Source organism: Conger conger, chromosome 7 (genome assembly GCF_963514075.1).
Source record: "Conger conger chromosome 7, fConCon1.1, whole genome shotgun sequence".
Taxonomy (NCBI): Eukaryota; Metazoa; Chordata; class Actinopteri; order Anguilliformes; family Congridae; genus Conger; species Conger conger.
Window position 1 is genome coordinate 61103066 of NC_083766.1, and position 13765 is coordinate 61116830.

General features: G+C 43.1%; 2 protein-coding genes across 2 annotated transcripts; both read left to right on the forward strand.

Annotated features, from left to right (window-relative positions):
* The first annotated feature begins 652 nt into the window (after positions 1 to 652).
* LOC133133576 (olfactory receptor 52K2-like) lies at positions 653 to 3094 on the forward strand. Its single transcript, XM_061249678.1, has 2 exons — positions 653 to 657; positions 2119 to 3094. The coding sequence occupies exons 1-2, from the start codon at positions 653 to 655 to the stop codon at positions 3092 to 3094; spliced, it is 981 nt and encodes a 326-aa protein (XP_061105662.1).
* A 6139-nt stretch (positions 3095 to 9233) lies between these two features.
* Positions 9234 to 10211, forward strand: LOC133133577 (olfactory receptor 52K2-like). The gene has a single exon (XM_061249679.1). It carries the CDS (start codon positions 9234 to 9236, stop codon positions 10209 to 10211), a length of 978 nt encoding a protein of 325 aa, XP_061105663.1.
* Positions 10212 to 13765: the final 3554 nt, after the last annotated feature.

The window sequence follows — 13765 nt, forward strand, 5'->3', positions numbered from 1 at the left end:
AGGCTTGGGGAAGATGACTGACAGCCTCTGCCATGTCTAAATGTAAATGGCAGTAAGTCCACAAAAGTTGGTTTCTCATCCCATAGATCCGAAAGTGAAAGATCAACAGGCTTAGCAATGATTACATAACTGACGTACAAATATAAGCATGCACTTTCTTTAATCCTTGAAGGTAATTGTGTAAGTTTATCCATCTTGAATGACATAAATTAAAAATATTTGAAAATGGAACAACAATGAACATTTGGATTTTGAATACAAATGTATTTTTGTGGTGGCCAGATTGAATGCATTCCCCTCCCTCAAAGTTAAAAGATCTGTGCTTGTCCATGGACCGATGAGACATATCGAACGCTCAGGAAAACGTCATATTATTAAGATTGTTGCAATATTTTAACTTTTGGAAATCTTATATGAGGTCATATTACCCAGTCATTTATTTCTTCAATGTATTTATTCACATCAAAATTATTTTATGATCTTACCGCATTAGGAAGCAGGAGCCAGAGAGAATCTCTGCTATTGGCTGGAAAAGTTTGCCCTTGTTTGCAATTATGTACTGAAAGTCAATATTTACCATAATGAAACTGTCAAAGCATTTGACAACATGCCAAACAAAATTATTGGTGTAACAATTTATGATATGCTCCGCATGAGGTCTGTGTTGGACGTGTGATACTGCTTTGACGCCCCCTACTGTAAATGTTTTGAATTTACAGTAATGGGCACTACATTTCCCACTTGACTTTATCCTGTATAGAGTGGGATAAACACTGATCTTGCAGAGGAAACACATTTCACATAGAATATTCAAGAAGCACTGGATTATTGTCAATGTGCAGTCCTCTCTACTCTCTTCTGGTTAAGGGCGAGTAATTGTCGCTGTGAGTGTCATATGAGATCCACCGAGCACTTTATTAGGAACATTTCTACTTTATTACACCTACTTATTTGTGCGATTATCTAATCAGCCAATTGTGTGGCAGCAGTGCAAAGCATACAATCATGTTGATCTAAGTGACTTTGACTGTGGAACGATTGTTGGTGGCAGGTTGTTTGAGTATCTCAGAAAATGCTGATCTCCTGGGACTTTTAAGCACACTCGTCTATAGAGTTTGCAAAGAACGGTGCTAAAAAAAAAAAGTTTTACATCCACTGACCAGCAGTTATATTATTAACTTTGTTAATGAGAGACATAAAAGGAGAATGGCCAAACTGATCAAAACAGTGGCATGCAGAAGAGCATTTCTGAACACAACGCATCATAACCCTTAAGTGGATATGCTACAGCAGTAGAAGTCTAACAAATAAGTCTAATAAATACCTAATAAAGTGCTCGGTATGTGTATGATTACAAACACAAGTACAAATAAGTACATTTCATCTGTACATATTTCTATCTATCTGTGATTCTGCTTTGTATTTGGATAGCTAGATTATTATGCTCAAATTACCATACAAGCTAATCTTTCCTGACATATCTGGGTGATTCCATGATTGGAGTGCTGTTTGTGTTCCATATACCTATACTGGGCATGATGTAATTTCATACACGTGCATTTTTGCCCTAGTAGTAAAGTGATTTAAGAAGTCACCTGAGATCAGTGCACTGTGCTTCAAGGCAAGTGTTCATTGGGCCCAGGCCAAGAACAGAAATGCCACACTACTGCAGTAATAATGTATCTCACAGGGAGGCTGCACCTGTGGCTCTGATTCCCTAGGCTGCATGTTACACTGCAGTAATATGTCAGAAGCAGCATCACCCGTGTTTCAATTCATTACATCATCACTGAGTGTGGGGGCGGTCCTCTCCTGCCTAAATGAGTGACAGGACAGAGAGGGGAGGGCCCCTAAAGTGCAGGATAAAACCTGAGCGCCCATCAGGAAGAGAGGACTGCCCACCTGAAACCTGAGACAGGTATGACTTCACCTTTACTCCACTCAAAGTACAGCCATAGAATAAGTTCTAGTTACTGTGATTCAAGATGAGTGAAGCTACTACACGATACCTTGTGACTGCTGGTAATAATGCAGATCATTCTAGCAGACATGAGACCAAAATATTTAATGCTATTACAGGATTTCTCTCATCACTTGTGAATTCTTTACGGTTTTCAGGATCTGGTCTCAGGCACTGATGGCAGAGATGGAAAATACATCGTATGTACCTTTAAAACAGCCTATCGTGTTCACGTTGGAAGGTTTTGACATAACCAGGGAGCAGGGGTACCCCCTGTTTGTGGTCTCGTTTATCGTGTACGCCGTGATGCTGCTGGGAAACATCACCGTGGTTACGGTGATCGCCAGGGACACCAAGCTCCACAAGCCCATGTACATGATGATGTGCAACCTGGCAGCGTGCGACCTGCTCGGGGGCACAGTAGTCATGACCCAGCTGATGTCCCACTTCCTGACAGGGGACAAGTCCATCGGCTACGTGGCTGCAATAGTCCAGGCCTTCTGCGTGCACACATACGGCTCGGCCACCACCACCATTCTGGCAGCCATGGCGTACGACCGCTATGTGGCCATCTGCCAGCCGCTGCACTACCACTCCATCATGACCACAAGGAGGCTGGTTTTACTCTGTTTTCTGGCCTGGTCCTTTCCCATTTCCTTGGTAGTGATCCTCCTCGCACTGCATGCGGGCACGCCGCTGTGCGGGACATTAATAATGCACGTCTACAGCACCAATCGATCCATTCTGAGGCTGGCCTGCGTCCCCACCCCCATCAACAACATGTTCGATGTGTGTGCAGTTTGGATCATAAGCACAGGTGGCTTCTTAGTCATCGCCTTTTCCTATGCCAAGATCCTCAAAGCGTGCGTCGTCAAGCAGGAGAAAAACAGTCGCAGCAAGGCCTTACAGACCTGTACCTCCCATCTCACCATTTATATCCTCTTTGAGATCGCCGTGTTCATCATTACTTTAACCTACAGGATGCAAGAGATCAGCCAAAACGCCAGGAAATTCTGTGCCATTCTTTTAATCATCGTGCCCCCCACGTTCAACCCAATCATCTATGGCATCGCCATGAAAGATATTCGCACAAACATTGTGAAGTTTTTCAAATCCACCGTCTTGCCAAAATAGGGAAACCAGTGAGTACCATCCAGTTATACAAAAACATTTGAATATATTTCAGGTTGAGTAAAGTTCGTAAAGTGTTATTTTCTCATCACAACTGCCAAACATCTTCCTACAGAAACGTTCTCCAAACCCTTACAAGACTTCACCGCATCATTGTATTAAGCTGCAATAGTTTTGTGCCAGATGAGAGGATGGTCATTTGAAACATCCTCCATATTTTTTCCCCTATGATTCTTTTGCATTATACAAAGCACATTTACATGGAAAAAAATAAATATTCAGAGCCGATGAGCACTTTATTAGGTATTTTACTTATTTTTTAGACTTATTAAGTCTTCTGCTGCTGTAGCCTATCCACTTAGAAGTTTGATGCATTGTGTGTTCAGAGATTCTCTTCTGCATACCACTATTGTAATGTGTAGTTACTTGCATTACTGACACATTTCTGTCAGCTTCAACCAGTCTTCTCCTCTGACCTCTCTCAATAACAACACGTTTCTGCCCACAGAACTGCTGCTCATTGGATGTTTTTCACACCACTCTCTGCAAACTCTAGATATGTGCTTGAAATTCCCAGGAGATCATACATTTCTGAGATACTCAAACCACCCTGTCTGGCACCAACAATCATTCCATGGTCAAAGTAACTTCACCTCACATTTCTTCCCCATTCTGGCATTTGGTCAGAAAAACTGCTGAACCACTTGACCAATCATGTGGCATTTAGTTGCTGCTACATGATTGGCTGATTAAATTAAATATGAATCATTGTGTTGTCCTTATTAGTCACATTTAATTAGTGAGCTAAAAATTGAATATTGTACAATAAAAGAAATTCAACAATACAGATGGAGAGATTAAGATTGCTTCCATGTACTCCTTTGACATTCTAATTGTCCAATCTTACTATTGTTGTATTATTTATTCTGCTTGTGTATTTTTCTATTATTCTTTTTTCCTGGAAAGCACTAACAAAGCTCTGGGCTCTATCACCATAATAAGTGCAGCAAGCAGATATTTTATGACATGGTCAGATGCGGATTGGGTAGTTAGATGACAGCACAAAGTGTACATTTATTAGTCTCAGATTACATGAAAATATTTGAAAATAGTACAATGAACATTAGAATTCTGTATGCAAATGATTTCTGTAGCGGTACAATTGAATGTAATCTTGTATCACAGCACACATTAGTCCTTTTTTATTCACCTATATATTTTTGAGGAGGAAAGAAGGAAACATATTACATTAATGGCATTTGGCAGACACTCTTATCCAGAGCGACGTACAACAAAGTGCATTTCAACTGCTACCTGCACAACAAAGATAAGGACCAGGGCCTATTTGAATTTTTTTTTTTTTTTTTTTAACAAACAAATAAACAAACAAACAACAAAGCAAAAGTGACCAAACTTAACTATCCAAACACTGCTTACCTAGCCAACTAAAAATACAGATAAACAAAGTAAATCACAGAAAGACAACAATTAAGGTTCACAGGGAGGTAGGGAGGGACGGGGAGAGGTGCTGCTTGAAGAGGTGTGTCTTCAGTTTGCGCTTGAAAGTGGGGAGAGATTCTACAGTTCTGACCTCAACGGGGAGTTCATTCCACCACCGTGGAGCCAGAACAGACAGTAGTCGTGAGTGTGAGGTGGAGGTTCGGATAGGGGGAGGTGCCAAGCGGCCTGTGGAGGCTGAACGAAGAGGTCTGGCAGGGGTGTAGGGTCTGATGATTTTTTGTAGGTAAGCTGGGGAAGACCCTTTAACTGCTTGGAAGGCTAGCACCAATGTTTTGAATTTGATGCGAGCCATGACAGGCAGCCAGTGGAGGGAAGTAAGCAGGGGCGTGACGTGTGAGTATTTGGGAAAGTTGAAGACCAGACGAGCTGCTGCATTCTGGATAAGTTGGAGGGGTCTGATGGCAGATGCTGGGAGGCCAGCCAAGAGGGAATTGCAGTAGTCCAGGCGGGACAGAACCATCGCTTGGACCAGGAACTGGGTCGAGTAAGGGGTGAGAAAGGGGCAGATTCTCCGTATGTTGAATAGGAAGAACCTGCATGACCAGGTCACCGCCGCATTGTTCTCAGAGAGGGACAGTCTGCTGTCCATCACCACGCCGAGGTTCCTTGCACTGGGTGATGGCCTGAGTGTGGTATCCCCGAGGAAAATAGAGAGATCCAGCATATGAAGACTGTGTTGGAGTGTGCTACTGCTTTGGTTTCCCCTGTTGTAAATGTTTTAAAATTGCACCAATGAACACTATATTTCCCACTTGACTTTATCCTGCTTAGAGTGGGATAAACACTCATTTTGCACTGGAAACACTTCTACTAAAAGAGGCTCTGGATTTGTTATGTGCGGCACTGAGGACCCAGACGCAGACCAGCGGATAATCCAAAAACGTAGTTTATAAGTCCGATTTCGTAGCCAGGAGATCCAGTACAAAAACAAAGACAGAAGGCAAAAGAATGGTTGAGAAAACAGGCAAAAAAATTTCTAAAATCCTGAAAATCTATCGGCAAAAGTACAAAAGGGTGAAGGCAAAAATCGAAGTCACAAACAAAGCAGATAATCAGAAACCAGAAAAACAGAAGGGCAAACAAAACAAGAGGGTAAGGCAGGCTCGAAAAACAAGGTCAAAGGGGTGTCTTTATGAATCTCAAAAAATAGGCGTACTGGTAACTCGGCACTATAACTGATCAATGTTCTGACACTGGTTTAAACAGAGACTGAGGATTAAATACATGAGGGAAGGTGACAATCTAGGCGGGGCTGGGAAAAAGGTGGGCTAAACAAATGGACAACAGGTGGGGAAACATAATAGGGTAATAACATAATAAGATGCAAACGCGGACTGGATGCACGTAACCAAACATGTAAAACATACGGCTCCAGATTAGGGAGTAGACATTTGCATAGATTGAAGACGTAGTGATAGTCAGAGACAGGTGCGAACACTTCGCTGAAACTAACAAGTAATTAGGGATAGCATAGGGAGGCGGAGTTATAGAACAGTGCAGAAAAATTAAGAGATTGCGTTAGTGAATTAGTTACGTGAATATTTCTAAACTACCCAATAAAAGTGATTGTTAGTTAGTTAGACAGACAGTAAGTGTATTAATCGGATTAGTACTGTACAATACCTAGATTAGTAGTAGTTAGTAAGAATAGTGCTTTACAACATTTCACTACCAAGAAAAAGCAGGAAGTAAGAATCGCGAGTTTGGAAGGAATGGTTGAAAACCCGAAACTACCATAAACACCCGAATAGTGGGACATGCAGACAGGGGAGTGACTAGGCTGGTAAACATTCAGACACAGACATAACAGGGGATGACAAGTGAGATGCTTTTTATGCTTTTGGTTTTGGTTTTTGTTACTTCGCCTGTTTGGATAGCCTGTTTGTTTTCTACCTTCTGCCATTCTCTGGATTGCCTTTGTTGTTACCATTTGACTGGATATCAATACCTTTGCCTGGACACTTGATTACAAACTGACTACTTTTTACCATTCCTGTTTGCTGGTTATCAACCCCTACCTGTCTGAACTACGACAAAGTAAATAAAGACTTCAACTGTATCTCCTGTAGTCTCACTATTGGGTTCATTGTTCTGTTGCCTGACAGAACAATCTGGCCAAGCATGAAGCCAGCAAGCCCAATCCCGACCCAGAAGGCACTGAGACTTCAGGGACAACAACTTGGAGTGCACAGAACTGAACTCCCTGAACCATGACGTGGCCGATCTACACCACCAGATGGCCACATTGGCTAACTCCCTGGCCAGCACTCAAGTCCCATAGCCCCCGTCTGCTCCTGAACCTGTATGCACCTGCATCTGTACCAGCAGGAGAGAGAGAGGCGGATGTCTGAGCGCCTCTGCCTGTACTGTGCTGGTCCTGTTTATCGTGTCAACATGTATCCACTTAAAGGAAACGCCCGTCAGTGAGCAAGGGGGGGAAGATGATGGCATTCCACCCTGCTCGCTAACATCTCCTGGGAGGGGGTACAACACCAGGTGCGGGTTCTCCTCGACTCGGGAGCCAACACAAACTTCATCTGCCCCACTCCGGTCCATCGGCTTGGAATACCCACTGGCACAAGCACTCATTGGTGCCCCCCTAGCCAAAGTCAACACCACTACCTCTCCTGCCAGACTTCAGATCTCCAGCAACCACCAGGAGGAGATTGCCTTCTACGTTATGAAGTCTCCCCTTGAACCTGTGGTTTTGGGCAGACCCTGGCTACTCCAGCACAACCCCCAAGTGGACTGGGTCCAGGGAACCATAACCAGCTGGAGTCCTAGCTGCCACCAGTCCTGTCTTCTGTCTGCCTCCGGTAAACCTGCTTCCACACCTGCCATTCCTGAAACCCCTCCTGACCTGCGCTCCATCCTCCCTGTCTACCACAACATTGGTCAGGTGTTCAGCAAGTCCCGGGGCTGCTCCCTACCTCCTCATTGCTCCTATGACTGTGTGATCGACCTGCTGCCCAGCATCACTCCCCCTAGAGGTTGTAAGTTTTCCCTGTCTGCTCCTGAAACTCAAGCCATGGAGAAGTACATTAATGAGTCCCTGGTTTCTGATTTGATCCATCCCTCCACTTCTTCAACCAAGGCTGACTTCTTTTTTCTGGAGAAGAAGTCCCTTTTCCCATGCATCGACTACCATGGACTGAACGACATCACAGCCAAGAACCGATACCCCATTCCACTGGTCTCTTCTGGTCATGCCTTTCGGGCTCACTAATGCCTCCACTGTCTTCCAGAACATCATTAACAATGTCCTCCAGGACATGATATCCAAGTCTGTATTCCTTTACCTGGATGTAATTCTCATCTTCACTGCCATCCGTTACGTCCGCCAAGTCCTCTGTCGTCCAGCTTCAGAGGTTACTGGGCTGTGCCAATTTCTACTGCCGCTTTATCCGGTAACTACTGATTACTGATTACGTCTTGGGTTATCTCTGCTGTGTCTGGTAGCCCCAGTTTCGAACCCTCACCTGTGTTATTCACCATGGTTAGCTGTGATATTCCCGTCTGCCGGTGTCTGACCATTGCCTTTCTGAACTGCAGCGATCTGAATAAAGACATTCGGATACCTCCCTGTTCAAGACTGGTTCCTTTATTCTGAGCCCTGACAGAAATCTTGGCAGAAAATCTGGTTGCCTCTGCTAGTGAGTCTTGGTCGTAGGTATATTTTCCTGCAGGACAATAACTCCAACCACAAACGGTTAAGAAAAAACAACAACCATGTTCTGCAATGGCCATCTCAGTCTCCAGACTGAAATCCCTTTAAAAAACATGTGGTCTGAACTGAAGAGGGGGTATCCCAATGATATCAATGATACCAAAATGTTCTGCATGGAGGGATGGTTAAAAATCCCTCCAAATGTGTCCTCTAACCTTATCACAAATTATAGGAAAAGACTCGTGGCCGTATTTAAAAAAAAATGATATGTCATTATAGGAGCAACTTTACTATTTGTAAAATATGTAATATTTTAGAAATTGCCCTGGTGGAATGGGCAGTACAGCAAAACAAAAGGTGATTTCGGGATCTCACCTGAGATTCACTGCATATGTTTGTAAATAAAAACTATTTTATTCTTGTTAAACATTTGGACCCAAGCCAAGAACAGAAATGCCACACTGCTGCAGTGATAATCTATCTCACAGGGAGGCTGCACCTGTGGCACTGATTCCCTAGGCTGCATGTTACACTGCAGTAATATGTCAGAAGCAGCAGCACCCGTGTTTCAATTCATTACATCATCACTGAGTGTCGGGGCGGTCCTCTCTTGTCTCCAAAATGAGTCACAGAACAGAGAGGGGAGGGCCCCTAAAGGGCAGGATAAAACCTGAGAGCCCATCAGGAAGAGAGGACTGCCCACCTGAAACCTGAGACAGGTATGACCTCGCCTTTACCACCTCTGAAAAAACACCTGTAGAACATGTTTCAGTTACTTAGTTTCAGGTTAAGAGCAGCTATTAGACGATACTGCCTGTGTACTGGTAATGATGCAGATTATTCTAGCAGACCTGAGAATTACAGATGTTAATTTATTTTAGCTAAAATAGGATTTCTCTGATCACCGAGTTTTGTGTCGTTTTCAGGATCTGGTCAGAGGCACTGACGGCAGTGATGGAAAATGTGTCGTATGTACCATTGAAGCAGCCCATCGTGTTCACGTTGGAAGGTTTCATCATAACCAAGGAGCAGGGGTACCCCCTGTTTGTGGTCTCGTTTATTGTGTACACCGTGATGCTGCTGGGAAACATCACCGTGGTTACGGTGATTGCCAGGGACAACAAGCTCCACAAGCCCATGTACATGATGATGTGCAATCTGGTAGCGTGCGACCTGCTTGGGGGCACAGCAGTCATGACCCAGCTGATGTCCCACTTCCTGACAGGGGACAAGTCCATCGGCTACACGGCTGCCATAGTCCAGGCCTTCTGTGTGCACACCTACGGCTTGGCCGTCCACACCATTCTGGCGGCCATGGCGTACGACCGCTATGTGGCCATCTGCCAGCCGCTGCATTACCACTCCATCATGACCACAAGGAGGCTGGTTTCACTCTGTTTTCTGGCCTGGTTCATCGCAGTCTTACTGATCGTAATCCTCCTCATTCTTAATGTGAGGACGCCGCTGTGTGGGACGTTAATCAAGCACGTTTACTGCAGCGACCAATCCATCCTGAGGCTGTCGTGCTTCCCCACCCCCATCAACATCATCTACGGTCTGAGTGTGCTTTGGTCCTTAAGTCCGGCCTGCTTCTTAGTCATCGCCTTTTCCTATGCAAAGATCCTGAAAGCGTGTGTCATCAAACAGGAGAAAAACAGTCGGAGCAAGGCCTTACAGACCTGCACCTCCCATCTCACCATTTATATCCTCTTTGAGATCTCCTTGTTCATCATTAGCATAACCTACAGGTTCGCAGACATCAGCTCCAACACCAAGAAGTTCTGCGCCATTTTGTTTGTCATCGTGCCCCCCACTGTCAATCCGATCATCTACGGCGTTGCCATGAAAGACATTCGCACAAACATTGTGAGGTTTTTCAAATCCACTTGCCGAAATAGGAAAATCAGTGAGTTCCACAAAGAACTTGTTTAAAATGTATTGCAAGATAAGCTAGTAAAATGTTATGTTCTCATCATAACTTTGTCTCTAAATGGTTTTCCTGCAGAAAACCATGTTTTTTTAAAATGTTTTTGTTTTTTATAACTTAGCTGTGAAGACGTCTTTTGGGGGACATTAAGGTCCATTTTAGACTGCCTATCTGGGAGAGTGGCTTTTCAAAGTTACTGGCCTGTATGCTGAGTCTTCTGGCCCATTCACAAATCACTAGGTTTTGATGCTGTCAATTTAGAATTCTCATTCAGGCATGTCTCAATTATCATTCAGACACAAACAATTTGTGATACACAATTTGTTTTAATTTAACCTTTCTGCTTATCAATAAAACACTGATTTTTTTTTTTCATATTTTTTACATTCTCACTGTTGTGTTCGCTTTCGATTCTTCCATGTGTTTTTGGAATTTGCATCATTTCATGATTTCAAGGACATTCCCTTTTACAAACACTACACGTTTATCTTAAAAAACAATAGGCACTGTGGGCAATGCCCTGGAGGACGTAATTGGTGAGCTGGTGCCTAATCGGTCAAACAAGCAGGGCCCGGGGAAGACAATCCAGCATAATAGGAATATGCCCCCTACGCTAAAATTTTTAAGAGAAAAAAATGCCAATTCATCACATATTGACCCCTATTTCTGTCTTGAGAGGTGTAATTAATTAATACCTTTGACTCAGGACCTTTCTTGCTTTTGCTGCTGCAAACTCTTCAATTATCTTGGAGTAATCTAATTTGCGACAGATTTGGGGCTCAATTTAAATTTTGGCCGATCCATTCAAACAATCTTGTAACATTGATGATTGCAGATAGTACAAGTGTGAGATGCACAAAAATCCCTCCTGATGCCATGGTTACCAGCACAGTTAACAATAAGCACAGGGCAATGCTAAGATTGAATATCTCTCGGGAAAGACTGATTAAAGCTGCATCAACCAGGGGGAGAAAAACTTTTTGCTTGTAGTTCTCTTTTGGTCGTATTGCTGGGCCATAATCTGTACTTCCCTGAGCAAACATTGTCCTTTTTTTCACTGGCAAACACTACGGACTCATTTGTTGATTTGGTGCTATCTTCGGCTTCTGGAACCAAAGGCTCCTGTGAATGGTGTGTGTGTGCCCTGCGATGGACTGGCGACCTGTCCAGGGTGTATTCCTGCCTTTCGCCCAATGTATGCTGGGATAGGCTCCAGCCCCCCTGCAACCCTGTTCAGGATAAGTGGGTTAAGATAATGGATGGATAGATGGGATGCTCTTTATGTTCCGAAGCTAGAACTAGCTTGACTACGGTTAGCTTCTTGAGCAGTACCTTTCAGGGGGGAAATGGGCAGCAGATATTTTTTCTGTAATTTAATAAAATATATTTTAATTACTTTGGATCACTCAATAGTTTACCCCTGGAGTAAAACAACTGAATTGTTTAAATGACAGTATTATTAATAATTAAATTAAAATGTTGCTCTGAACCAATACAGCTATAGGTTTAAATCTATTTTGGCAGAAGATTGTCAATTCCCACAGTGTAAGAAATAAAAAAATAAAATAAAAAACAATAATGAATTAAACAGGTGTTAACTCGGAGACGTTTACGATTATGCAAATAATAATGGCTATATAGCGTTGCGGGTACAAAAGACAGCTCAACCGAAGCTTAGTTGTCCAAAACAAATAGGGATCACTGGTTCTACCACGTAGTGATTCTTGTTTCGGAGACTGGAGGCGGCTATATGACGTCATTCCAACTCAAATCGGAGACTGAGGCTAAAACAGCGTTGCATCATGGAATAAAAGCGATAGTTCTAGGTTACAGCTATCGTCAAAATGAAATTGGCTGGCTAACTGCCTATGCCAGCGCTGTAAACAATTACGCAGCGCAGCAGATGGGAAACTATACATTAATTAACACTTATAACAAACAAGCACGTTATATTAATAAGTGGGAAAGTTAAGTATACCGTAAAAGCACAGAGACTGGCGATTATGGAGAAAATAAATTGCTAGCTAGCATGCGTGGGCGGTTCGCGTAGTGCCGTTACAGCCCCTAGCTGTGCCAATATCGACGACATACTACAGCCAGGTTCGAGTTCCATAACACTTTTATACAACGGTTAACACATTTATCTTTCAAAATTTCACAAAAGAAAGACAATAAAACTTTAAATTAATGTGTTTTTAATTTAAGTATGTTTTATGGTAAACGTAATCTTTCTGCTTAACAGTAGTTTATTGGTTGCTAAGCAACGGTATTGAGAACGTTAGCTAGCAATAATGTATCCTCACTCCACTATCGAAGCAACGGTACTAACGTATCCCCACTGCTAGCTTGTTAGCTAGCTTGCTTCATGAGTCATCATTTGCTTCGACGCTCTTTGGTGGTCTCGCTGCTATTTCGATCCGAGGATGTTGCCTAAAATGTTTTCGGTTCTTACTCCTTTCCAAATTCAAATGACACTTCAAACTCACTCATTTTATTTGACGAGATGATGATAACGTTAAGTTACGTTAATTCCTATTGCAAAGTAGAGTACAAACGGGGAGTAATTCTAAAAGATGTAAGAATATTCCATTTAGCCGTGAGTATATCGTGGACATTGGCACGTCTGGAACGCAAACTCACCAATAGCAATAGAGACAATGGACCTATCCGTTGTATGATATAATTTAAAGAGCTCTTTATAAGGCTATCGCACGGTGTGATCTCAGTGCAGTGCAGTTGGTGTTTACTCACGCCCCTTTGTATGATGTGGAGAACAAGGGAACGTCCTTCCGCTGTAACAGTGCGAAGTGGCTGAAGGGAGAACGAACTGCCAAACACCGAACTGAAAATACGCTTCGCTTTGAATCTGAAATCCAACGATGCCCGGGGACAGACAACAGCTTTTCCAGGCTAGCTGAGCTGGCTACCCGGGGTGCAGGCTAATGTCGTCCGAATACCTGAAATCCAGCGATCCCGGGGGACAGACAACGGCTTTTCCAGGCTAGCTGACCTGGCTACCCGGGTACAGGCTAAGCCGAGAAAATTATCCAACGTTAGCTACAATCAAAGGATGTTCGGTTCGATAGCTAAGGTCAGTTAGTTACCTCAGTTTAGCCAGTTCTATGCCATTTTAACTTCTTGCCGTCACAAATAGGACATTCAAAATCAACAATCAAATTCGGAGGTAAAATAAGAAAGAAAAAACCCGAAAGAAAAGAAAAACACGAAACCAGCCGTTTAGTTTAAATCACTTCAGTTATAACGGAAATCGCTAGTCCTCGTATGGACAACGCTAACTAATCAAATTCAAATAAGTTTTCAAAGTAGAATTATTCACGTGCGTTCACTATTCACAGATCTTGATTTTACTCTGCTTTTCGGGTATCGGCCTCATCGACTGCTTCAATTGTACTCGTATACTCCAGCCCGCTCAACAGAACAAAAATCAGAACCCCGCCCCTTCACCAATGGGAAGATCACTGGAAGATAATAGACATTTATCTACGAATAAAAAGTACAGCAAGTTAGATCGTCATCTTGGCTGATGCGAGACCCTTAC